We start from the raw sequence: 24,372 nt of genomic DNA, 5'->3' as shown, positions 1-24,372 counted from the left end.
ATTGTTAGTTTAAATTATAGGGTTGCATGCTTCCATGTGGACTCGAGAGCTCTCGAGAAGGAAAATCTGAAAAATATAAGAGCAAGAGCTTGTTAATTTTTAATTAAAAAAAAAAAAAACGTGCATCGATCGTGTGTGATTTATAGTACCGCTAAAATGTACTCAGGATATGTTAACGATATTGCAACTAACCATCTCAATTAATTTTTTGTTGTCTTTTTTTACATGTATCATATAAATATATATATATATAAATATAAATATAAATACAATATAAATAATAGCAGTAGAATTTTATAAACAAATCCAGTGATTATGCATTTATTTTTAAACCGTTTTTTAAAAGTAAACTCAACGCCAACATTATAATTATTATGTTTATTGATCATAATTGTCCAAGCGCACTATTATTATCTATTATAATGGAAATTTACTTTAAATACTAATAAAACTAGTACAATTGATGAAAAAAAAAATTATTATAAATTGTATGTGTGTTTTTGGTGTTCTGTTAAAAAAAATGTATCAATCTGAAAATAAATATTAGTTTTGGCGTTTATTTTTTTCTTGTTTATTTTTACAAAGTATATGACCTAATTACTTTTTTTTTTTATTTTTAATACAAGCAAAAATGAAACCTCAATATTGTACACACTAAAAAAATTTATTAAAAAAAAAAATAACAATTATTGTGACAAGAAATTAATTTTTTGAAAATTTTAAATTTATTTGTTAGATGAAGAAATAATTTTTTTTTTTTTCAGCTAAGAAATAAAAATTAATTTCTGTAAATATTTACAAAAGGGATCAACCACTTTAACTTTCATTATTATTGAACGAAATTTTTATTAGATTTTATTGATATATTTTTTTTTAAATACACAAAAAAATGAACATTAAAAAAAAAAGTGATCACAATTTTAGTAAATTTTTTAGAAAATTGTGATATTCAACTTTTTTTTTTTAACTGTTCGTTTTTTTTTTTGTGTACTTTTCAAAAAAAAAAATGTATCAAAAAAAGATAAAATAGAAACTTTATTCAAAAATATGAGCTAAAACTTTTTCCAACTTTTGAAGGCAAAAAAGCTATCTAAATATTTTTTTCTTTCACGACATTTTTAATCATAAATGCGCCGTAAAAACAAGCAGAATAAAAAATTTGAAAATGTTAATTTTCAAAAAATGCAGTTGACCCCACTTGTAAATAATTACTATTATTTCAAATAATATTAATTGCTGAATAAGCAAATGTATAAATATTGTAAGAGTGTATAGAATATTTTTTCTAATTAATACATTTAATATTACCTTAATTTCTTATTACAACATTGCTAATTTTTTATTTAAATAAATTTTTAAAGTAATAAAAATTTTACAAACTCTGATAAAGAATTCCCAAGTGAATCTTCAAACCACTCAAAACCTGTCTACAAAATAAAAAAATAAAACCTAATGCTTGGTCTTAGAAATAGAAGTAGCCTGCATATGTTTATTCCCACTGAGCACAATAAACGGCGACTGTGTTTCCTTTTGTTTCGCCTGAAGAAGATTCAGCGTACCAAGAGGAGTATCAGTCGAAGACATGCGTTTCATAAGAACTTCTTGCTCAGCTTTCTTCATCCTCTTCTCGACTTTATTTTTCCCCGGACCTTTTCCGTGGAACTTGTGAGACAAATACCTAAAAGCTTCTTTAGAGCTGAGCACATGGCCCTCATCATCAATATACTCGAGCTTAACATTAGGTTTGAATCCTTCTTTTTCCTTGAAGTCCGACGAGGGTCCATTAAATCTATCCCTGCGACCGAACTTGTCATCATCTCCATAAGTCTTGTCTTCAATGGAATAATTCTGAGCTTGGAGATGAGCGAACCTGCTCGCGGAAGGCCTGTTGGAGTCTTCCTGATCAAGATACCCTTTGCTCATGGCCACACGAAGAGCGCCGCTGAGTCCCTGACCTAGAGAGGGCTCTGCGTCGAGGATAGCAGCCTCCAGGGTGACTGGCTCGCGCTTGACTTCGTCTAATTTCACAGTGTTCCAAGCTCCACGGCCATCATCTGGGTCTTCGAGCTCCACGGGCTCCTCTTTAGGCTCGTCGTATTCAAAGTCCATCATCTCCCGGTCGTCATCCTCGCGGTTGCCCGCCAATCCGTAGGTCGGGATCTCTCCAAGCGTGCGACAAAATTCAGCCGTCGCATTTAGCGTAATATTACCTGAAATATTTTTCTCTTCACTACTCGGCTCGTTTTTAATTAAATTAAGCAGCGTTTCATTAAAAGAACTTGAAGAATCTTTCATTCGATTTTTTTTACTCAAAACTCGATTAACCACCGGCTCCTTTTCATCTTCTTCTATTTTAGCATTCAATAACTCTCTAGATGGCAATTCATAGTCCGCAACATCCAAAGCGTCTGAAACATCAGCTTTGACTTTGGTCTCTTCGGGCTTCTTTCGTCGTCTACTTCCTAAATCTCTCAGATAATCCGTACTGTCAGGAACCAAATCGTCGGCCTTGAGAGTCTTACTCTGTCTTATTTTTCTTACTTTCTTCTTGCGTTTCTTAAACTTAGCCAGCTCGTCTTCGTTGTAATACTCGCTGGCCAACTTCGGCTCCTGTAATTTCAAACTTTCAAGCCGCTTGTTGGCTAGCCGCTGTTTTACTATTTCAGAACGACGTTGTTGGACTTCCTTGGCGCTGTCTATCCCCAGGATAAAGCTTTGTTTCTTCTCACCCTCAATTTCTTCATCGTATTTTTCCAAAACCTGGTTCTTCGGCAGGCCAAACTCGTCGTAGTGATCCTCGTCGTAAGCGTCGTAACCTGGTTTCTTTAATTTATTCTTTACGTTACGGTGGTAGACTTCGTCGTCACGGAGATTTACGTTTACTAAAACGTCGTTGCCTTCATCTAAGACTCCTTTGTCTTGGAGAGTTAAAATTACTGTTTGTCCTTCTGCAAATGTTTCCTAAAAAAAAATTTTTTTATATTTTATTAAGTCTTTAATGATTATAAAATCAATTTTTTTAATTTATACGAGAATAAATTTTTAAAATTTATAATAATGATAATAATAATGAAATTCAAACTCCAAAATTATTATTATTATTTGAGAAGAAATTATAATTTTTATAACAATAACAATAATAACAATTTTTTAGTTAGAATTGTATTATTTTTTTTTTTAAGAATAAAATTATATTGTAATAATAATAATAATAATAATAATAATAATAATAATAATAATAATAATAATAATCTATATTATTAAAAGAATAAGAAAAATTTTGTAGTCAGTGTATTTATATGATAAAATGGATTTTTATGGTTGTAAGTTGGTATCATTAGAAAGATCTTGACTTGAATTTGTGCCTTTAGTCCACTGACTTTACTCTTACCCGTTGTTCAATGTAATTTTTTAGGCTATATCGTACTATCAATTAAATTATACTATAAATATACTATAGTAATATAAATATACTATAAAATAAATGGTTTCAAGGTTTCATATCATTTTCAACAATAGTTAATGATGATAAGTATTTAGGCTGCATTCGAAAAAGCTCTATCTCTAGATACATAATCAAGAAATGACCCTATATCTCGTGAACTATTGACATTTTTAAAGATATAAGCTCATCCTGATGTTACACTCATCAAGACCTTTAATTGAAGTACCCACATCAATTTTTCACATATTTATATGTATTATATATATGCACTAGCGAACCCAGCCCGCTTCGCCGGGCTAAAGCTTAGTGTATTGAACAAAGTACATATTTCAATACATTGTAAATAATTAATTCTATTCTCGCAATATGTCAACCATAATCCATCTTCGAGTTCATTTTCTTCAAGCTCTCTCTCTAGCGGGTGAAAATTTTTAAATAAACTCATAAACATATCAGTTAGTGTAACATCCACTTTGTGATCTATACAAAAGAATATCGGGCTCATCGCATCATCGGCGATCAAATTACGATGCAAGGCTTGAGCATTGTAAATGTGGATAACCTGAAAATCGTATCAATTAAGAAAAAGAAGAGATAATTAATTTTAAATTGTTGTTATTGATTGCAAATTTGTATTTTCTATAGTTATAATTGTGACTTTATATGTAATATATCGAATTCACTTATATTCTACTCGATGTTCATAAAAGTTTAGAATGAATAGCTCAGAATACTCCTTTAACATCATCAAGTAGTTCACATTATTTTTCTCGACGGTAAACATAAAATAATTCGTGTTCTCGGATGTTCTGAAGCCAATTATATTTGAAATTACTCCAGCAAATCTTGTTCAGGTTTAAAAAAAATTATGTTTAGTTTTGACAGACAAATATTGATGTTAAATAACAAATGATATATTTGAAGTGAGCTGATTTGTTTTTTAAATAAATTATATGTTTTGTTTACAAGTGAAGATTAGTTATATCTCTTATTTTCTTATTTAAAATAAGTTGTAAAATAACTCACTGAATTTAATGAGAAAATACTATTTTTGCCCTCCGGGCGGAAAGTGGCAACTTTCGTCCCGCTGCGCTAAACTAAGTTGCCGCTTTCCGCCTTCGTTGGACAAAAAAATAGTATACACTCCACGGGAAGTAAATAAGAAAGCCTCAGATCACATGTAATTGTTGGCCGAGGCGAAGCTGAGGTTAACAAACATGTGATCTGAGGCTTTCTTATTTACTTCCCTAGGTGTGTAATATACTATTATTGCCTTCATTGACGCATATAAAATTTTAAATCAGTTGATCGCTATAGAACTTAATGCATTGAAGCGCTATCTGATGGTAATATTTAATGACATGGACATCATATTTACTTCCTCCGTGGAAAAATACATGGTCATACCAATTTTTATGACAATCGGTTGAACGGGGCGGAAGTCGATATTTGACAGCGCCGCCTGGTGGCGAGTTACATCAATGGGCATAGCATATTCGTTTTCTCTGTCGAAATATACATGGTCGTACCAATTTTTGTGACAATCGGTTGAAGGGGGCGGAAGTCGATACTTTACAGCGCCGCCTGGTGGCGAGTTACATCAATGGGCATAGCATATATAAACCTTCTCCGTAAAAAAATACATAATTATACCAATTTTCATAATGATCGGTCAAATAGTTTACGAGTTTATCGATGTCATATATATACAAACATCCTCTTTTATATATATAGATATATGAAAAATATATCAAAATGCATGTGGGTACTCAAATGAAAGCTCTTGATGAGTGTAACATCGGGATGAGCTTATATCTTTAAAAATATCAACAATTAAGAAATGATCTAGTATCTTGTCAACTACTGACATTATTAAAGAGATAAGCTCACCCTGACAGTAAATTGGATGAGATGGTTTCACTCCACGGAAAAAGGGACGAAGCCATAGGAAAGGAGGATAATTTATTGGAGGAGCTCCAGGAACTTTTAAAGGAGACACTCAAGACCATCCGATCAAAACGGACGGTGTCAAACGAGGTCACCAAAGGTGTGAAGGAGGCAGAGAGGCTACTCCTAGAGAGCCTCGTAAGCCGTAAGTCCTGGAAGATAGCTCAGCGAGAGCTGTCCCAGAAGGAGAGGGAGGAAAGGCAGAGACTGCTCGAGGACTTCGGGAGCCAGCGTCAGGCTCTTCAAGTAGCAGCAGCACAGACGCCGAACACCGAGAGTAAAAAGAGACAGGCGATGAGTCCACCAGAAGGACCAGAAAAACATGTGCTGAAGCAGGCAAACGGCAGTTTCACAGTGGCCACTGTCAGGGGAAAAAGACAGCGCACTGGAAATGATGTCAAGACAGGTGTAGAAACACAAGAGATGGAAGTTGACAGTCAGAAGAAACCGGAGGAGCCGTTTAAACTGGTGGAAAAGAAAAAGAAGAAGAAGAAAAAGAAACAAATAGAGGAAGGAACAGGGGACCAGGTAGACCTGGTAGTGACAGTGGAGCCGGAAGGACCAGGAATAGGGACTACAGGACCAGGACCAGGGACAAAGCGGATCACAGCAGCCAAGGGCGACCGGAGACCGAGGAAGAAGCAACGACCGGAGGCAGTGCTGATTGACCCAGGTAAGTCCCGGTCTTCTGATGAGGTTCTGAGGGCTTTGCGCTTGGGACTTCGTCCGGAGGAAATGGGTCTGGGGGTTAAGGCCGTGAGGACCGCCAGAAAAGGTGGTCTTCTCATCGAGTTCGAGGGATCTGTTAAAGATCGCTCGGCGCTCGGTAATAAGATCACTGAGGTAGCCGGAGGAGACGTGGAGGTGCGCCATCTCGCCCCTACCACTACGCTGGTAATAGACGGGATGGACTCCGCTACGACGGTCGAAGAGGTTAAGGCGGCCCTGGCAGGAGCTATCGGTGGGACTGCGGATGGACTCAACGTGTCCATCACGAAACCCAATAAATGGGGATCCATCCGCGCTTTCATCGAGGCTAGACTTGGGGCTGCTGCAGCCTTGGAGACCTTGGGAAAGGTCAAGGTCGGCTGGCTGGTTTGCCGAATCCGCCGTTGGGAGCGACTCGATCGGTGCTATCGCTGCCATGGACTGGGCCACTTAGCTGGCTCGTGCAAGGCAGGGGAAGACCGGAGCGGTTGCTGCTGGCGATGTGGTGAGGCGGATCACAAGTCGAAGACCTGTACCAAGCCTCCGCGCTGCCATCTCTGTGAAGCGGTGGGAAGCGGGCGAGCCTTCGATCACGTGGCAGGTTCTGGACGGTGTACGACCTATCGGGAGGTACTCCAAAAGAAAAATGGCTAAGGTGCTGCAGGTGAATCTACATCGGTGCAAACTGGCCCTTGATATGCTTTACGCTAGAAATCGTAACAACGAAATGGATATTGTTCTGGTATCAGAGCAATACCATTCTGTGTCTGGGACGAATTGGTACTGTGACCCTACAGGCACAGCGGCAATTTGGATTCCGGATCGAAGTCGCCTTTCTGTGCGTAACAGTGGATCGAGGGACGGCATTGTGTGGGTCGAGACACCAGCAGTTACCTTCGTGTCGTGTTATTTCACCCCCAGCGAGCCTATTGTAGATTTCCGAAAGAGGGTTGACAATCTCGAACGAGTAGTCCGCCATCTTGAAGGAGAGATAGTGATAGGTGGTGACTTCAACGCAAAGTCGATCGATTGGGGAATGGATTATAGTGACACGCGGGGTGATGAGCTCCTGGACATGACGGCAGGTTTCGACCTTGTCATTGTGAATAGGGGAAATACACCCACCTTCCGGAGAGTTGGCGCGCGTTGGTCGATTTTAGACATAACTTTTGCTACTCAACGGACAGCGGGAGTAATCTCAGACTGGGCTGTTTTGGAGGAGTATACGGCAAGTGATCACCAATATATTTCGTATACGGTCAACAGTGTGAGGGGTAACCCACCTACTGTGCCGAAGCGACAAATGAAGCAAGCAGGATGGAGGGTGTCACTCCTGGATGAGGGCGCATTTCAAAATGCGGTCTCAGATAGAATTGACACGCTTCCTGACTTTTTTGCAGAGTCGCGCGAAAATGTTGAGACACTTGTCGGTCAAACGATGGAAGTGATCGTTGCAGGGTGCGACGCTGCTATGCCTCGCCGTTCCGCAAGCTCTCGAAGGAAGCCGGTTTACTGGTGGACAGCAGAAATTGCGCTGCTCAGGGCTGAGTGCTTGCGTCTGCGGAGGCAAGCACTTAGGTCGCGAAAGCGAGATACTGGGCAGCAAAAGAACGACGAGTACAAAGCGGCGAAGAAGCGACTCGTCACGGAGATCAAGGCGAGCAAAGGGAGGTGCTGGAAGGCGATCTGCAGAGAAGTGGATGAGGATCTATGGGGCAATGGCTACCGGATCGTCACTCGCAAATTTGTTGGTCGCGGTTCAGTAGCTCCTATGGAACCCGATAGGATGGAGGAAATAGTCCAAACTCTGTTTCCCGATCGCGAAGAACGGGTATGCACTCAAGGTGTAATATCCGATGACGAGTGCCCACTTTTCACAGCAGTGGAGCTGCGGGCAGTTGTTAAGTCCCTCAAGGTAGGTAAGGCCCCGGGTCCTGACGGCATTCCCGTCGAGGCCTATAAGGTCCTTATAAAAAAGCATGAACAACTGCTCCTTGATACTTACAACGCCTGCATCTCGACTGGAGTCTTTCCGAAAAGATGGAAACTGCAACGGTTGGTTCTGTTGGATAAAGGTAAAGGTCCACCCTATACACCTTCGTCCTACAGACCACTGTGTATGTTAGATGTCGCAGGGAAGATTTTCGAAGCCCTTATTAGGAATCGACTGCGGAAAGAAGTGACCGATGCTGGTGGCCTGGCTGAAAACCAACATGGCTTTCGGCCGGGTTGCAGTACAATTGGTGCCATTTCGGAAGCGCTTTCATTTGCTAAACAAGCCTGGACGGGTCATCATCAGTGCCGTCCAGTATGCATAATGATGACGTTTGACGTCAAAAATGCATTTAATTCGGCAAGATGGCCGGATATAATGAGGGCGCTTGGGGAAGTGGGTCTATCGGAGTATCTCATTCGCATCATAAATGATTACTTAAGTGATCGTTACTTGATGTATGAGACTACTGTAGGACAGGTCATGAAGGAGCTGAGTGGAGGAGCAGCGCAGGGTTCAATCCTTGGACCAGAACTCTGGGTTATCCTTTATGATGCACTTCTGCGCCTAGATCTACCGCAGGAGGTAAAGCTGGAGGGTTTTGCTGACGACGTGGCAGCACTAATACTTGCGCGGAACGAAGGCGAAGCGCAGGGATTGGTGAAGCTTGTTGCGGCCTCCATCAACGCATGGCTTAACGATCATGGGTTGATGCTGGCCACCGCGAAGACGGAGGTGGTGGTACTCACAGCTCAGAGGTGGTTTCCGAACCCCTTCCAGACTCAAGTTGTGGATCAACACATCGAGAGGCGGGGGCTCTGAAATACCTCGGAGTGACAATAGACTCGAAATTGACGTTTCGAGACCAGATTGTCAGTGTGGCCACAAGAGCAGCAACGACGGTGGCAAAACTTTCCCGGCTTATGCCAAATGTCGGGGGACCAAGGAGCAGCCGCAGACGAGCTCTCATGGGTGTCGCTAACTCGATTATGCTCTACGGAGTAGAGATATGGGGAGAGGCACTCAAAGTAGAGAAATATCGGAAGCAACTGGCATCGGTACAACGAAGAGGTGCGCTGAGGATAGCCTGCGCCTATCGAACGGTCTCAGAGGCAGCTGTGTTGGTCATCTCGGGGGTAATTCCAATCGACCTACTGGGTCTCGAAAGGAAGCGGATCTGGGATGCCCGGCGGGCTGGCGAAGGACTCATGAAAGACGTGAGAACCCGCGAACGTGAGGAGACCTTTGAGCTCTGGCAAGAGCGCTGGGAAACCAGGGAGACAGGGCGTTGGACGTATAGACTTATTGGGCAGATCCGTGACTGGGTACTGAGGGACTGCGGGGGAGTAGACTACTATTTCACACAGTTCCTTGCTGGTCATGGACAGTTCAATGCCTACCTACATCGTATGGGGATCCGAAACGATCCTTACTGTGTTTACTGTCCGGGAGTTGCTGACACTGCTGAGCACACCTTTTTCGACTGCCAACGTTGGTCTGAAATACGACTGCGTTGGCGGGAAGAGAAGGAAGTGCCTCAAAGGCCCGAAGACGTCGTCCCTTGGATGCTGACGTCGACAGACAACTGGACAGCAATGACGGGATATGTAAGAGAGGTCCTGCTGGAGAAGAGAAAAGAGGAGGAAGAAGAAGAAAAAGAAGAAGCGGAGGAATAAGATGAAACGGAGAAATAAGCTGCAGGAGCAGCGTGGAGGGGGCCTGGTGCTGCGAAGTAATGCTAACGCGGTCCCGCAGTATCAGGTACAAGAGAGGGGAGGGTTTTAGTGAGTAAGAATCTCACACTACTGGCAACCAACATCACCAACATCTAGCCGGTGTCTATGAAGATTTCCCTCCTCTCGCCCAAAAAGCTCACCCTGACATTACACTTATCGAGACCTTTCATTTGAGTACCCACATCAATTTTTCATATATTTATATATATTATATATAGATGTATATATAAAAAATATATCAAAATGCATGTGGGTACTCAAATGAAAGCTCTCGATGAACGTAACATCAGGATGAGCTTATATCTTTAATAAAGCAAAATTTTCTTTATTTATAGTTCACAAGTTGCGGCAGTGACATGGTGACTGCAAGGTTGCTAATAATAATAATGAAATTCAAGCTCCAAAATTATTATTATTATTATTTAAGAATAAATCATATTTTTAACAATAATAATAAAAAAAATACTTACAATATTATGTTCAACTTTAAGACCCCGAAGATCCTTATCAGAATAAGCAGCCCTCCTATCATTCCTAACCTCTTCCTTAACCAGATCTCCAATCCCAAACTCCTCGTCCAGCTGATCTAGCTGCTTAGCCCTTAACTCAGCTTTCTTCTTTTCTTCCTGCAGCTGTCTATTTTTTTCAATCCAAGCCAGAGCATCTTCATCAGAATCATCATCACCTAGAGTTCTAATCTTCGACAAATTAGTCTCAATCCTTCTTTTCTGCTTCTGGACATTAATCCTCTCCCTAACTTTCTCAGTTTGATTTTTTTCCGCGACATTTTGCGCCGGCTTGTGATAAAATTCCCCCAAGTCATCTTTGATTTTCGCTGGGTCATCCTTGGACGGCGCGGCGGTTACCTCCAGGGGCTTCAACCCCAACTTGGCACGAATCCTGTTGGACTCCTCGATGGACATCGACAGAGTAGAATTCCCACCTGATCCACTGGACCGTGCAGGTGGTGATGGTGTTCTTGGTCTTGATATCTCCGGTGGAGGTGGAGTAACATCGTGGTTCTTTGATATTTTCGGCGGAGGTGGTGGAGTCGTCACTATTTCCACTGCAGAAAATAATCTTATGTAATGAAAACCAAAAAAACTTCATTAATATCAATCACATATTTTTTATTTTAAAATATATAATTAATAATAATAATAAAAATACTCACCATCACTGTCGTAATCTTTGCGTTCTTTCCTCTTGTGCTTTTTGTGGTGACGATGTCGCTCACTTTTGTCTGGATCCGGACTGTAAGACCTCGAACGGCTGCGGTGTCTTTTCTTTTTTGATTCCTTATTTTTATCAGACTTGTGACGTTTATTTGAACCCATTATTTATTATTTTATAAATATTTTATTTAATAAAAATAATTACCAGTTATTTTATTTACCAACTCGCAGCAGCAGTCAACACTCAACAATAAACTATTTACGACGACGATCACAAGCGTTTAATAGTCGAATCTAACCTCTTTTTTCTGCGCGCGCATTCAGACTGTTGTGTCTTCTGCAAAAGTTTGACAAAATGTGCTGCCACCACGTGGAGAAAAATTAAATTAAGTCGAGTGGGAATTATTTTAATTTTTTTGACAGTTATATTTTTTTTTAACAAAAAAAATAATCTAAAGAAGAAATAAATAATTATTAAGTACTTTTATAATTAAAAAAAAAAATACTTAAGAAATTTTTTATTAATTTTAAAAAAATATTAATTACTTAAAAAAAAAAAAAAAATGACAATTATTTAATTAAAAAATTATGACATTAAAGTTAGCAGTCACTTGATTATTTTTTAGTTTTTTTTTTTTAACAAATAAATTTGTACCAAAAAATTATTTTTGAAAAATTGCATTTTTTATTTTTTAGAATTTCCACATGTCAATTTTTTTATCTTATTTTTTTTGCACTAATTTATTTCTTAAAAAAATTATTAAATATCTGATACTTTAATTTTGATTAAATTTAGCTGCCACTTGACAATTTTTTTAATTTTCTTTAACAAATAAATTGTCAAAAAAAAAATTATTAAAAAAATGTACATGTAAAAATTTTAATAAATTAAAAATGCAATTTTTTAAAAATCATTTTTTGGAACAAATTTTTGTGTTGAAGAAAATTAAAAAATTGTCAAGTGACAGCTAAATTAAATGTCATTAAAAAATTATATAAAAAAAAATTTCATGAAAATTAATTTTGCACATATTTAATAATTTTAAAAATTTTATAAAAAATAAATTATAGCAAAAAAAAAGAAAAAAAATTGATATTTAGAAATTTAAAAAAATAAAAAATGAAAATTAAGTTAGCCGATATCTAAAAATTTTTAAAATATTTTTTTATTGAAAAAATTATTACAAAAAAATAAAAAAAAAAATTTCGTTTGTAAAAAACTTGAAAAACTGTAAGTGTAATTTTTTAAAAATATTTTTATTGCTAATTCAATTAATAAAAATTTTTCGCTGTCGGCTAATTTTAGTTTCATAAAAAATGCAATTTTTCTAAAAATAATTTTTTGGAATAAATTTTTTTGTTAAATAAATTAAAAATAATTTCAAGTGACAGCTAACTATTAGTCATAAAAATTTCAGTATTGTAAAATGTGAAAAAAAAAATGCGCGCGCAAATAAAAATAGCAAATTCCGATCACAGATGGCGAGAAGACATTCAAATAATTGTTAACGGCTTACGTCGCAGTTGACGATGAACAATTAGATAAAATAATTGAAATTTATAATAATAGTTATTTATTAAAAAGTAACAATGACAAGTGAATCATTTTTAAAATTTGTTGAATGAAACTGAACAAGAATAAACTTGAGAAAAAAAGTTCCCGATGCGTAAATCGTTAAACACTTTCGGGGAATCTGTGAATGACAGATAAAAAGCATTAGCATGTTTTTCAGGGTGGAAAAAGAGACAAATGGTTATTGTTATTATTTCTCATGAATTGTCCAAGTCAGCATATTTGTTGGTGAGTAGTTTGAGATTCCGACTACCTGAAATGTTAAATTGTCTTTAGGTTAGTCGGGCTGTTGAACACCGCATAAAGAAGATGAAGATGAAGATGAGATGACGAGGAGCAAGCAAGCAAGTAAGCAAGTTAGAGAAGAGTAGAGGGAGAATAGGTGGTCTTAAAATTTTCTATTCTTGTTATGTTATATTAACGGTTAGATGAAACGTTTTTTATATAATTATAATTCTTTTATTTTGGCCTCCCACTGATGCCAGTTTATCGACAGGATGAAGCCATTATCAAGGTGTACGGTCTAGTTCTTGTATGTATTGAGGCGAGGACTTTTCGACTGGCATATAGAACAATTCTACTGGGACGAAGTAAAAGAAGAAGAAGAAGATGATGATGATTATGACTGTGATGAAGAAGAGTAAATTCGCCGGCTCAAAAATGAGCTAAGGCTTCCTGTGTGTGTATAATACAGCAGTTGTCGGTTCAACCTCGTGTAGTAGGTCTCTCTGGCTTAGTTGTTTAATGCTCTCCTCGAAGTCCGCGGGTTCGGGCTTGGGCACGGGCCAGAAAAAATAAAACAAAGACACAAGCGAAGACTGAGACCTCATAAGCAAGAGCAAGACCAAGGTAAGACGTTGCCATTGCCGTTGCTTGGGGGTATTCTTCACAAATACTACCTCAATCGGGTACGACGGACCGCATTCTCTACCTGTGTGGTAAAACGCTCACTCAGGACCCCAAGGGACATTCAAAAACAAAGACTATTCGACGTCCTGTTCTAACATGACCCCTCATTATGAAACAATTTCCACATCTACCGTCCCCGCTGAACAAAGAGAAAGGTCCCTACTTTATATACTGATACTTACATATATATACTATCACAAATACTTACGAGTATATTTTTTTCTTATTTTATTATTTGTATACTGCCCACGCGAGATACTTAAAAGTGTACCAAAATTATTGTTCCTCTTTATTGCAAGATTGTTTTACATTTTAGAAATTAATTTTTCAAACTGACATTAATTTTTATTAGCAAATTAATTATTATAAAAAAAATTTCACGTGAAAATTTTTAAAAAATTATTTGTGGAAATTTTTTTAGTATTTTTTTTATTGTAATTAATTTATTATAAAAATTTTTTAAAATTAATTGAAATTTTTTTTTATTGTAATTTATTTATTACAAAAATTTTTTAAAATTATTTATTGAAATTTTTTTAAAGTATTTTTTTGATTGTAATTAATTTATTAGGAAAATTTTTAAAAATTATTTATTGACATTTTTTTAAAGTATTTCTTTTATTGTAATTAATTTATTATAAAAATTTTTTTAAGTATTTTTTTTTTGTAATTAATTTATTTTAAAAATTATTTATTGAAATTTTTTTAAAGTATTTTTTTTATTGTAATTAATTTATAAAAATTTTAAAAATTGTTTTTAGTTGAATATTTTTTTTAGACATATATTTAGTCTTCTTGGGTTTTATTAATTTTGGAGTTAAAAAAAAAGTTGAATTAATTTGAACGCGGTTTATTGAATTAAAAAATTTTTTAATATAAAAGCCTTTAAAATAATTATATAAATATATGTTTAATAGTATTTAAATACACATAAATATTATAGTTATACAATATGCGATAATTTTTTTTTTTTATCTAAAAAAAAACTAATTATAGTAATTAAGACTATAATAAATTAATTATAAATAGTGTGTTTAATGAAAGAATGTTTATTTAATAGTTACTCTAATTTATTTGCAATTTACATGCACCACATTTAAATTATTTTTAATGAATTTTTTATCTCATTTATCATACGTAAGATATTTGCTTTAAAAAATATACATTACTTAATAATTTACAAATATAATGAATTATTTACAATCTTTACACATAACGACTCCGCTTATTCACACATTATACAATCAATTATTTTTAGAGGAGGGAGGAAAGGGTACAGGATTACGAGGAGAGATATTTGATTTTTTAAAACTTATAATTATTATCATTACTCATCACTTTACTAAAAATAATAATTAAATTTAATAATTAATCAACTAAAAATAATTATAAATTAATTCTATCCTGTACAAATATACAGCGTAATTGTTTTACAAATAATTATTAAGAAGAAATAAGCGAATAAATAGTAATCCTTAGCAGGTACAATTTACATTACGAAAAAAAACAACTTATTATTAAATCTTATATTTTCAGATATTTCACGACCTCATTTAAATGGACACTGGAGAATTTCAATTGGAGTCACAGCCTCCACGGGTCATTGGTATCCGAATTAAAAAAAAAACGCAAGCTTTACTCTATTGAAAATTAAAAATAAATTTTTACACAATTATAATTGTAATTTTCAGATCCTAAAAATATATATTTACAAAGACGTTTTTTAAAAAGCGTCGTCATATCATCCAGCAAGCACTTGATCAAAGACCAGTATGAATAGCATAACTGGATCCCGAGTGCGGAAAATAACTGCATAGAAGTGGGCAACTAGTATAATATCAATAAGTGAAAAAAGACATATTTAAACCAGGTAATACATCTGCATACATATAATATAAAATAATAATAATTATAATATTAATAGTAATAATAATAAAAATAATATTAATATTAATAATAATAATTAAAGTTAAAAATAAAAAGATAAAATAATATTCAGCTCTCAAGCGTTCCTAATTACCATGAGTGTTTTTCGGTATTTGAAACATACTATTCAGAGGACAAGCTTATAACATATACACACACGATATGCAGTCGCAGTGTCTTATACCGGTTTTTCTCGCCTTATTAATAAATTATACAAGCCAAGGAGGTTCGGCGTATAGTAGAGAGCTCTCTTATATACATTAGCCCGAGAATGAACGAGCAATAAAACGCACACGTATGTAAAAATTCATGTATATGTATAAATATATATAAATATATATATATATATATATATATATATATATATATATATATATATATATATATATATATATATATATATATATATATATATATATATCTACATACATATATATGTATTACAGAGTGCGAGTAAGCAAGAAGACAAGAAGACAGCGTATCCAGCGTACAACCAGGCACCTTGGTTTAATACATATGTACATAAGTTGTTTTATATTGAGTTTGTCGATTACTGAAAGTGTACAGAATGCGGCAGCGTCACGCACTCTGGGCTCTCAAGAGACGCCCGTTCTCCTGTATGTACCGGGGCTCGGTCTAACGAGCAATATACAAGCCAAAGCTGATATGAGATTCTGAGATGGAGCAATCCTTGCTCGCTTGCTGATGCTGTATGTATATTTATTTATTTATTTATTTATTTATTTATTTATATACATATGGTAGGGAGAGAATGGAAAAGCAATACAAGTAACAGTGGCAAACACGCACCAACGTCATCACTGCGTGTTGCTTGTTGTATGTCCTCTTGTCCAGTCGTCATGTGACTCTGTATCCTATATATCCAGTCGAGTCATTTAAGAGCCAGCGTTTACGTACAGCTGTTGTAAACACATCTCTTGTGTTGATATAATACGTACCTACATACATATACAATTATATTTATCCATACAAGTTATTACTAAATCCCAAATGCCTCGTCGATTGCGTAAAATTTTAATAGAATACTTTTAATAGCATCAGCGACAACCGCAACCAATAACTGCCATATCTTGGTAATTTTTAAGCACAACCTTGTTTTCTTCGTCCAGGTACAACATCGATATTGAGCTAAGTGCGGTGGGTACGCAGCAGGCTCGAGGAAGCATCGCGGGATTCGTCGAGTAGACGAGATTCTGGACGATGGCGTGGTTCGTCGAGTTTAAATGGTCTGACAGAGGAAACGGACAGTCTCCGTTGCAGTAAAAAGCGTCGTAACCTGGAGGAGCGACGATCCAGTCGTTCCAGCCGACGTCTACGAAGTCTACGTACAGAGGATGTCTTCGGCAATTTTCACGGCCGTCTTTGCGTCTGTTTTTTCGCAGAGCAGCTCGTCGGGCCCGGCGGTCCATGATCTCGGAGGCTGAGGCCATCTTGCTGCGCCCGTCGTCGGTGTAGGTGAATAATGTTGGGCGGGATGAGGACCACGTGTCGTGGGACTCGTCGACGCTGCGCTTCAGTCTCACGTGGGAGTCGCTGGTTCTATTTCTACTGCTCACCTGGATCAGCAGGCCATGGTTGTTGCCGTCTTGCAGCCAGCGAGACACTGCTGGGTGCACGTCCAGGCTTATTGTTGAATTACTGGTCATGTCGATCACCCGGCTGTCGATTAGTCGCAGCAGAGGCTTGTGCTGGTCTTTTACACCCGGCCGGATTATGTCGTGCACTAAGATTCGGGCTAATTTTTTTGATGATCCAGATTCCAGTGCTATTCGCGTCAAGCTTAATTCTGCGGCTTTTAGGACTTCTTCTTGAGGGATGCTGCTCAGGTCGAATGACAGCCGGAAACGATTCGACGACTGGAATTTTTCATCCAGTGGGCTTTCTGTAAGAAAAAAATTTTTTGTTTGGTTAATTATATAATTTTTTTTTTTTTTTTTTTATTATTGTAAGTACACTGAAAAAAAAATTCACTTGATTCAAGAGGAAAATTCTTGAACCAAGAAAATAATTTTTAAGAGGGTAATTGTCTTGAATCAAGATGAAAAATTCTTGAATCAAGTAAAATTTACTTAAACCAAGTAAAAATTTCTTAGTTTAAGAATTTTTTTTTACTAAAATCAACAAGATGAAGTTCTTCAAAATTATATACTTGATTCAAGAACATTTTTTTTCTGTGTATGGACACAGAAAAAAATTTATTTTAATGAAGTTTATTATTTTTAAGAGTTTTATCTTCTTGATTTGAGAGAAAAATTTTTTAAATTAGAAATTTTTCTTAATTTAAATAAATTTTACTTGATTTAAGACAATTAAATTCTTTAAAGTTATTTTCTTGGTTCAAGAATTTTTCTCTTGATGCAAGTTAATTTTTTTTTTATATAAATTAAAAAAATTAACTTAGTTAAAGTAAATAATTTTGAAAAACTTTATTTATTTATTTATTTATTTGTAAAGAAATGCCCTCGGCAGTTTACAACAATATGTTACATTTTCATGTGTAGAATGTTTAGTAATAATGATTTTGTACAATAAATAGCATGTGTAAAGAGAAGATAGATTTAAGAAATTAAAAAAATTTAACGAGTTTAAAAAATTTTTTTAAATTTGAAAGAAAAGAAAAACAAAGCAAGAAAAAAATTTTAGTAACTGATAATTGGTAATCACTAATTGATAGAATATAATATATCTGATAGCTTATCTTCTTGATTTGAGTAAAAAAATTCTTAAACTAAGAAATTTTTCTTAATTTAAGAAAATTTTACTTGATAAAAAAATTTTGAATCAAGTAAATAATTTTGAAGAACTTGATTTGAGCAAAAAAATTCTTAAACTAAGAAAATTTAATTTAATTAAATAATTTTGTCCTTGATTCAAGATAATGAAACTCTTGAAAATTATTTTCTTTGTTCAAGAATTATTCTCTTTATTGAAATTAATTTTTTTTCGTGTAAATTGATAAAAAAATTAACCTAATTAAAATAATTAATTTTGAGGAACTTTATCTTCTTGATTTAGATAGAAAAATTTTTAAATTAAGAAAATTTTACTTAATAAAAAAATTTTTCGTCTTAATTCAAGACAATGAAACTCTTAAAAATTATTTTTTTTCTTTAAGAATTATTCTCTTGATTCAAATTATTTTTTTTTAGTGTAAATTGATAAGAAAATTAACTTGATTAAAAAATTTTATTTTTAAATCAAGTTAATATTTTTTATATCAGCTTAGATAGAAATTTTCAAATGTAAAATTTATATATGAGTATTTAACGATCAGGAAGCTGGTCGGTATTCATTGTTTGTTTGTTTATCCTCAGTAAAGAAACTTTTGTGGTTTTTAATGTGTTTAGTTGAGGATTGACGTTGACAGGCCGTATTTAGAACACAATAGGTGAGAAAGCGAGCCATATTCTGTTGTCCGAGGTATCCGTTTCTCAATAACTACAAAAGAAGAATACTTTGAAGTGGATGTATTGAGATTTCAAGTCCTTAGGGTCTAAGACTGTCAATGATTCAAACGAAAGCTATTCGATACACTACGGCGAGGTAGCATCAACGGAAAAAGACTGTTCTCCATTCATTCATTCATTGGATTATTTTTTACTACCGCCATGCAATTGTATCCAGTGTTCCGCTCGATTAGTGGCTTAAACGGAACTTATTTGGATTGAATGAAAGAAATTTAATATACGTGTGTGTGCTATAATAGTAAGTATAATAGAGTGTTTATGTTTTTTCTTCTTTATTCTTTGGTACTTAGCAACGGTGGAATAATAAAGATTTTGAGGTTTAAACAGAAAGCCGATGGCCTTCATATATCCGTTATAGTCCCATTAGAACTAACACCCGAGAACGATTTGATAGTTTATTACTTTATCGGTATATTTATGACGATAGTCAAATGGTCACATATATTTATACATATATATTGAAAGGAAGGTTTGACTTCAAGGTAACTTGCTTATCCGTGCATAACGCTTCGAATTCTTGTTTATTACTTAAACCTACAGCTACATATAACAGCTACAGGTACAGATATAGATACGGACGCAGGTAACACTAGACAAACTTGTTAAGTATACCTAATTGTTACTACCAGAGGTATAATGCCAAATTTCAGACACTAATTTTTGTTCCAGAGATAACGAAAATGGGGAAAAAAAATTAAGAAGAAGAAGAAGAACCGTCATCAACGTGAGACGTGCTACATTAGCCATCGGTATGAAAGAATGTGGGAAAAAATATTTTTTTTTTTATTTTTTTTTTTTTGAAACGCGCACGAATAACCTCGAGGAATTCCATGAACGACGTGAGGAGAGACACAAGAAAGCTTTGGTTAAAGTTATGGTTCTTAAAGTTGCGCCGAGTAAGTGCAGCCTTTGAGAGATTAAATTAAAGAGAGAAGAGATTCTTTATCTATATAGACAATATATACCTTCAGAAGTCCCGTCAACCTGGTGATTACTTAAAAGATTACCAGCCATTTAAGACCACCCTCTGACTAATTGCTTTCTAACTAACAGCTTTTTCTTACTAAATGCTCATAGGTCAATTTATTTTTATCACTAAATAACTCACTAGAATTATTGCACGCTTCAAAATTTGGGTGTTCTGTTTGAGGCAAAATAGAAGAAATGGATAAAAAAAATTTTTTACCTAAAGAAAATCTTAAAATTTTTGTTGGTAGTAAAAAATCAATTAAGATAAAAATTAAAAATTAGCTTTTAAATTTTACTCAGAAAATATCTTGGATAAATTCTATACCAATCTTTTGTACATATAAAATCATCTCTATAGTACTGATATTTTTTTTGTACATTTTTAAGTAGATGTATTTAAAAAATCTGTAATTTTCTGATAATAAAATATATTAAATATTAAAAAAAGGTTAGTAGTCCGAAGTAATAATTTGATATTCAAAAAATATTTTTACTTTAATTTTAGGCAAAGAAGAAATGAAAATACTAACCAATATGCGAAAAAGACCGAACAGTATTCGCCGATCTGGTGTGTAATCCTTTTTTGGCAATATTAGAGCTTGAAATAGAGTTTTGTTTGGCATACAATTTCTTGAGAGACTCCGGGACATGTGGTTTGCCTTTAGGTCTGGGCCTCTTGGAGAATCCAAGCAATGAAAGAAGACTAGCCTCAACACTGGCTGTTATCCGTTGCTTATCGTTGGGATCCATGTCATCAACGCTATCAGAACTGCTCTCAATATAATTACTACTAGCCTGAGCAATATTGTTATCAGTTTGTAACGTAGTTGCCGTAGAGATATCAGTAACTAGCACGCCCACTCCCACAAACACCAATCTCAGCAGCAGCAACGTGCGCATCGTAACTCCAGTCACCGGGACTGCCACTCCTGAAACAATTACCGGGGTGTGGCATTAGTTTTATCGCTAAAGTAAATATTTACATAAAGAAAAAATAAAAGTACGTATATATATAAATATAACTAACATACTAACATATAAAATGATAAAAGTTTAAATAACCACCTTGTAATAAAAATTACTTCTTCACTTAGGAATAATCAATGTGTTGACAATAAAATACGTAAATAAAATGATCACCTGAGATGGATCAGATATTAAGATTAAGATCAACACACATATTACCTTGGATTTATATATATATATATATATGTATATATATAGAGTGTTTATACAAGTTAACATCGTAAATGTTTAAGTATAACCGCATTTTATATCAAGCTCATCTCACTTTCCATTGTACCTCATTAAAATATAACATCGCTAATAAAAGATTGAGGTTTTATTGATGTTTTGTAAATATTTATAGATGCAGTAAATAAAATAAAATTAAACCATCAACATTTGAAGAGATTAAGACGAAGAAAAAAAAAAAGTTTATGGAATAAGAAGTTTATATAATAAAACAAGATGAAGAAGAAGAAATAAGTTGAGAGGAAATGAAAGATTATTTGTTCTACAAAGAGAAACATAATAATAGAAATGTTTTTTAAAAAATACGTGGAGAGTCTGGTGAACTGTGGATATTTATATAGATGGCGGCATCAGAGAGACGCGATCGGTGGAGACGGCAAGGCTGGCGCTGCTAGAGCCAAGCTGTCTGCTGGATACTCCTTATGTATATAATCTCCCCCGCTTGATCTTTCTTTCTCTCGGCTATCTCATTCCCTCTACATCAGAGACCGGGGAGTCCTCGTATCGGTAGTCTGTGTCTACACTTCATCTTCTGGTTCCTCACGTTGTTTGTACATACGTCTCTTCAGGGTACATAGGTGAAGATAAGGATGAAGATGAAGAAAATGAAGACACATCCATACAAACGATTAGTCTACGATAATTTAGGACTAGACCGAGAATTAAACTTGTGTGGTATCAGAGACATTGCTTCTACGACAAGGTCAACAAGTAATATGATCATGACGTAGGCAACGATGACTTCTATATTTTAAACACCAGCTTCCGGATAAGATTTATATTGGTAGATCACATGTTTAAACCAGGTGAATATATTAATATTATTTTACAGAAGCCATTTTGTCTGGTATAATTGTAATTTATTCTTGTAGATTATCATCTGGGACCAAGGTGATGAAAGGATTTGTGAAGAAGCATTAGATTGTCCGCTAAGAAGAAATGGATAGTCTGATGAAAGATTTTAGTTTTTAAATAATTAATGTAGGGAAAGTGTGTAGGTATACATAAAGAAGAATATATGTTTATGTATATGTATATAATATTGCAGATGAGTCGTAAAGAGCTAATGTAACGCTGGGCTTAGTTCTCGCATCAGCTTGAGGAATGCGGTCCGCGTCGTGGAATCTGCGCGCGAGCGCTAAAAGCAAGGATACGGGGCCGCTGAGTGAGTCTGATGGTGGCCGATTGCCACGGTGGAACGCGCGGGAGCATGTATGTATACATACGTACACATATATTCAGATATGTACACACACAAACGTCATCGTTGAAAATAATCAAGACGAATCTCGAATCTGTTGGAGCTATCATAAAACTCTTTGGAAAATCGAGTAAGTCTCTCCTTGCCAGGGTACCAAGAAGAAATATTCTTCTTGGATCCTTGATTTAAATCAGACTAATAATCATTGTATTGTTGTTCATATCCATAGTTAGTTTTTGCTGTATTCTTAGACTTAGTTGTAAATTTAATTTTTGAGGTAAGTTTCTACTGTCTAGGTCATACAAAGTATGATAATTTATTTAAATATAATTATATTTTAGTTAAATTTGCGATACGCATAAAGAAAGATAAAAAAGAAAATGAAAAACAAGATTTTTGATTTTTAACATGGAGAATACTCAGCAATACGTAAATAGCACATTCTTGATAGTAGTTATAAAGTTATCGAATTATATGAATATTATTGTAAAGTATTTTTGTATTTAATTGTTCTAGAGTCTGAGGAAGTCGGGGAACCGATGAAACGTCGTGATAATTTAAATAAACATCAGATAAATATTTCCATCAAACTGTGAACTATTATTTACTAATAATGATGATGATGATTGGGATTCATGTAAAGGATTTAATATTTTATTGATAAGTAATTGATATATTTTACCTATAGCTAGCCGTGAGTCTGTAGTCCGTGCAGCCACGGCATCTCAGCGTGTTCATACACCGCGAGAAATCTTTGGTTGGCCGCGGCCACTAGCACTTATCACTGACACTATCCACCATTCACACACGTATTAATTAATACAGGTAAGAATATAATAATTTATTATAATTATTATTGGTATTGATATTTATTTATTTGGTAGTGGTAGCAGTAATGTCCTGGACACTTTTGAGAAGACGATGGACAATGGATGACAATTATCAAGATCACTGTACACTGAGGGAGTAAATTTACCAACGCAGTGATGAAACAATAAATATAAATAATAATAAACACAAGTCACATTAACGTCACAATAAAATCTCGAAGATGATAAAGAAGAATCCACTTAGATAGGAACTCATCCGACACGGTTGAGGGGCGTCGTATGACTACTGGTCGCTGCTCAGGAGCAAGCGCCAAGGAGCCTTCCTCGCGCTCTCCACGATCACACCGTCCCCGCCGGTACGGACTGCCGTGCGCAAGATGGAGAGCGATATATTCCCCTACTGAATCCTCTACGTGGTATTATATGTATATATATATATTTATATGGAGATATAGATATAATACCTCTGTATAATATTACACGTATGTATCTACATATGCTATAGTGAAGCTGAGACCAGAGAAGAAAACCCAAGAGCGTCGATCTACTGAGTAAAGTACATAACACGCGCCCATTCGGACAGGGCCGCTGGCAAAGCCACTCGGGCCCCGATCTCCATCAGTCCCTTTTGTCGACAATCGTCAATCCCCTCTATGAGATCTTGAGATCTGATGCTGGGATTTCTCGGCTCTTCCACCTGTCCAGAGTGTAACCATGAAGCCCTCCTCCGGGCGTCCACCACCATCGCTATCTACCACCAATACCATCCACACCTCACCATTACCATCGTCTCGCTTTCTTTCTCCCCCACCTGGTGATACTCCTGCTGATACTCGATACCAGATATTGGAATGATACCTGCAGTCTGGAGCATCATCTCCAGCCCATTCACCAACTTTTTATCTTTTCTTCTTTCAGGGAAGACAGTTGATTCTAACTTCTGAAGGTATATATTTACAAGTACTGGGTATTTAATTTCAGCTAATAAAATTTGTTTTAGTGCAAGCGTTTTTTGATTAAAAAAAAATTTACTACAGAAAAAAAAATTTACTTAAATCAAGTTAATTGTTTTGAAGAATTTCTATTTCTTCATTTGTGTCAAAAAATTCTTAAACTTGGAAATTTTTATTTGTTTAAATAAATTTTTTCTTGAGTCAATAATTTTTAGCCTTAATTCAAGACAATGAAACTTTAAAATTATTTTCTTGGTTCAAGAAT

At 35.2% G+C, this 24,372-nt stretch overlaps 3 protein-coding genes and 2 long non-coding RNA genes across 10 annotated transcripts; 3 read left to right on the top strand and 2 right to left on the bottom strand.

Moving 5' to 3' along the window:
• Positions 1 to 1,212: 1,212 nt before the first annotated feature.
• Positions 1,213 to 11,311, bottom strand: LOC123266555 (U4/U6.U5 tri-snRNP-associated protein 1). Of its 3 annotated transcripts, none has more exons than XM_044730860.1 (4): positions 11,210 to 11,311; positions 11,004 to 11,127; positions 10,300 to 10,909; positions 1,213 to 2,961 (listed from the first exon to the last, which is right to left on the bottom strand). In XM_044730860.1, the coding sequence occupies exons 3-4, from the start codon at positions 10,750 to 10,752 to the stop codon at positions 1,450 to 1,452; spliced, it is 1,965 nt and encodes a 654-aa protein (XP_044586795.1). In that variant the 5' UTR covers positions 10,753 to 10,909; positions 11,004 to 11,127; positions 11,210 to 11,311; the 3' UTR covers positions 1,213 to 1,449. The 3 variants fall into 3 exon arrangements, with proteins under 3 accessions (XP_044586795.1, XP_044586794.1, XP_044586793.1); XM_044730859.1 differs by having other exon boundaries at positions 11,004 to 11,142; positions 11,210 to 11,291; XM_044730858.1 differs by lacking the exon at positions 11,210 to 11,311 and having other exon boundaries at positions 1,320 to 2,961; positions 10,300 to 10,895; positions 11,004 to 11,203.
• A 1,268-nt stretch (positions 11,312 to 12,579) lies between these two features.
• On the top strand, positions 12,580 to 15,955 carry LOC123266560. Of its 2 annotated transcripts, none has more exons than XR_006509802.1 (7): positions 12,580 to 12,757; positions 12,854 to 12,959; positions 13,063 to 13,256; positions 15,023 to 15,092; positions 15,178 to 15,356; positions 15,486 to 15,707; positions 15,859 to 15,955. It is a non-coding gene; the product is annotated as an uncharacterized LOC123266560 (long non-coding RNA). The 2 variants fall into 2 exon arrangements; XR_006509801.1 differs by having other exon boundaries at positions 12,854 to 13,000; positions 13,074 to 13,256.
• Positions 15,801 to 20,769, bottom strand: LOC123266556 (protein decapentaplegic). The gene is made up of 2 exons (XM_044730861.1): positions 20,400 to 20,769; positions 15,801 to 17,315 (listed from the first exon to the last, which is right to left on the bottom strand). Exons 1-2 carry the CDS (start codon positions 20,767 to 20,769, stop codon positions 16,471 to 16,473), a joined length of 1,215 nt encoding a protein of 404 aa, XP_044586796.1. The 3' UTR covers positions 15,801 to 16,470.
• Positions 18,670 to 20,458, top strand: LOC123266558. Of its 2 annotated transcripts, none has more exons than XM_044730863.1 (4): positions 18,670 to 19,138; positions 19,228 to 19,483; positions 19,570 to 19,796; positions 20,375 to 20,458. In XM_044730863.1, the coding sequence occupies exons 2-4, from the start codon at positions 19,332 to 19,334 to the stop codon at positions 20,443 to 20,445; spliced, it is 450 nt and encodes a 149-aa protein (XP_044586798.1). In that variant the 5' UTR covers positions 18,670 to 19,138; positions 19,228 to 19,331; the 3' UTR covers positions 20,446 to 20,458. The 2 variants fall into 2 exon arrangements, with proteins under 2 accessions (XP_044586798.1, XP_044586797.1); XM_044730862.1 differs by having other exon boundaries at positions 19,218 to 19,483.
• Positions 20,770 to 20,772: 3 nt separating the features above from the next.
• On the top strand, positions 20,773 to 24,181 carry LOC123266559. 2 transcript variants are annotated; one of them, XR_006509800.1, is made up of 8 exons: positions 20,773 to 20,869; positions 20,964 to 21,168; positions 21,239 to 21,929; positions 21,996 to 22,104; positions 22,172 to 22,454; positions 22,841 to 23,149; positions 23,209 to 23,579; positions 23,660 to 24,181. It is a non-coding gene; the product is annotated as an uncharacterized LOC123266559 (long non-coding RNA). The 2 variants fall into 2 exon arrangements; XR_006509799.1 differs by having other exon boundaries at positions 20,964 to 21,929.
• The last annotated feature ends 191 nt before the right edge of the window (positions 24,182 to 24,372 follow it).

This window comes from Cotesia glomerata, linkage group LG6 (assembly GCF_020080835.1).
Source record: "Cotesia glomerata isolate CgM1 linkage group LG6, MPM_Cglom_v2.3, whole genome shotgun sequence".
Lineage (NCBI taxonomy): Eukaryota > Metazoa > Arthropoda > Insecta > Hymenoptera > Braconidae > Cotesia > Cotesia glomerata.
This window is presented reverse-complemented; position numbering and strand designations above follow the sequence as displayed.

Coding starts and splice junctions, on each gene's coding strand:
- LOC123266555 (XM_044730858.1), bottom strand. CDS start 11,166: ATGGGTTCAAATAAACGTCACAAGTCTGATAAAAATAAGGAATCAAAA. Junction 10,896..11,003: donor CAAAGATTACGACAGTGATG/GTGAGTATTTTT, acceptor TATTTTCTGCAG/TGGAAATAGTGACGACTCCA. Junction 2,962..10,299: donor TTAAAGTTGAACATAATATT/GTAAGTATTTTT, acceptor ATTTTTTTTTAG/GAAACATTTGCAGAAGGACA.
- LOC123266558 (XM_044730863.1), top strand. CDS start 19,332: ATGGTCACATATATTTATACATATATATTGAAAGGAAGGTTTGACTTC. Junction 19,484..19,569: donor AGATATAGATACGGACGCAG/GTAACACTAGAC, acceptor TTTTTGTTCCAG/AGATAACGAAAATGGGGAAA. Junction 19,797..20,374: donor GGTTCTTAAAGTTGCGCCGA/GTAAGTGCAGCC, acceptor CTTTAATTTTAG/GCAAAGAAGAAATGAAAATA.
- LOC123266556 (XM_044730861.1), bottom strand. CDS start 20,769: ATGCGCACGTTGCTGCTGCTGAGATTGGTGTTTGTGGGAGTGGGCGTG. Junction 17,316..20,399: donor TCGGTCTTTTTCGCATATTG/GTTAGTATTTTC, acceptor TTTTTCTTACAG/AAAGCCCACTGGATGAAAAA.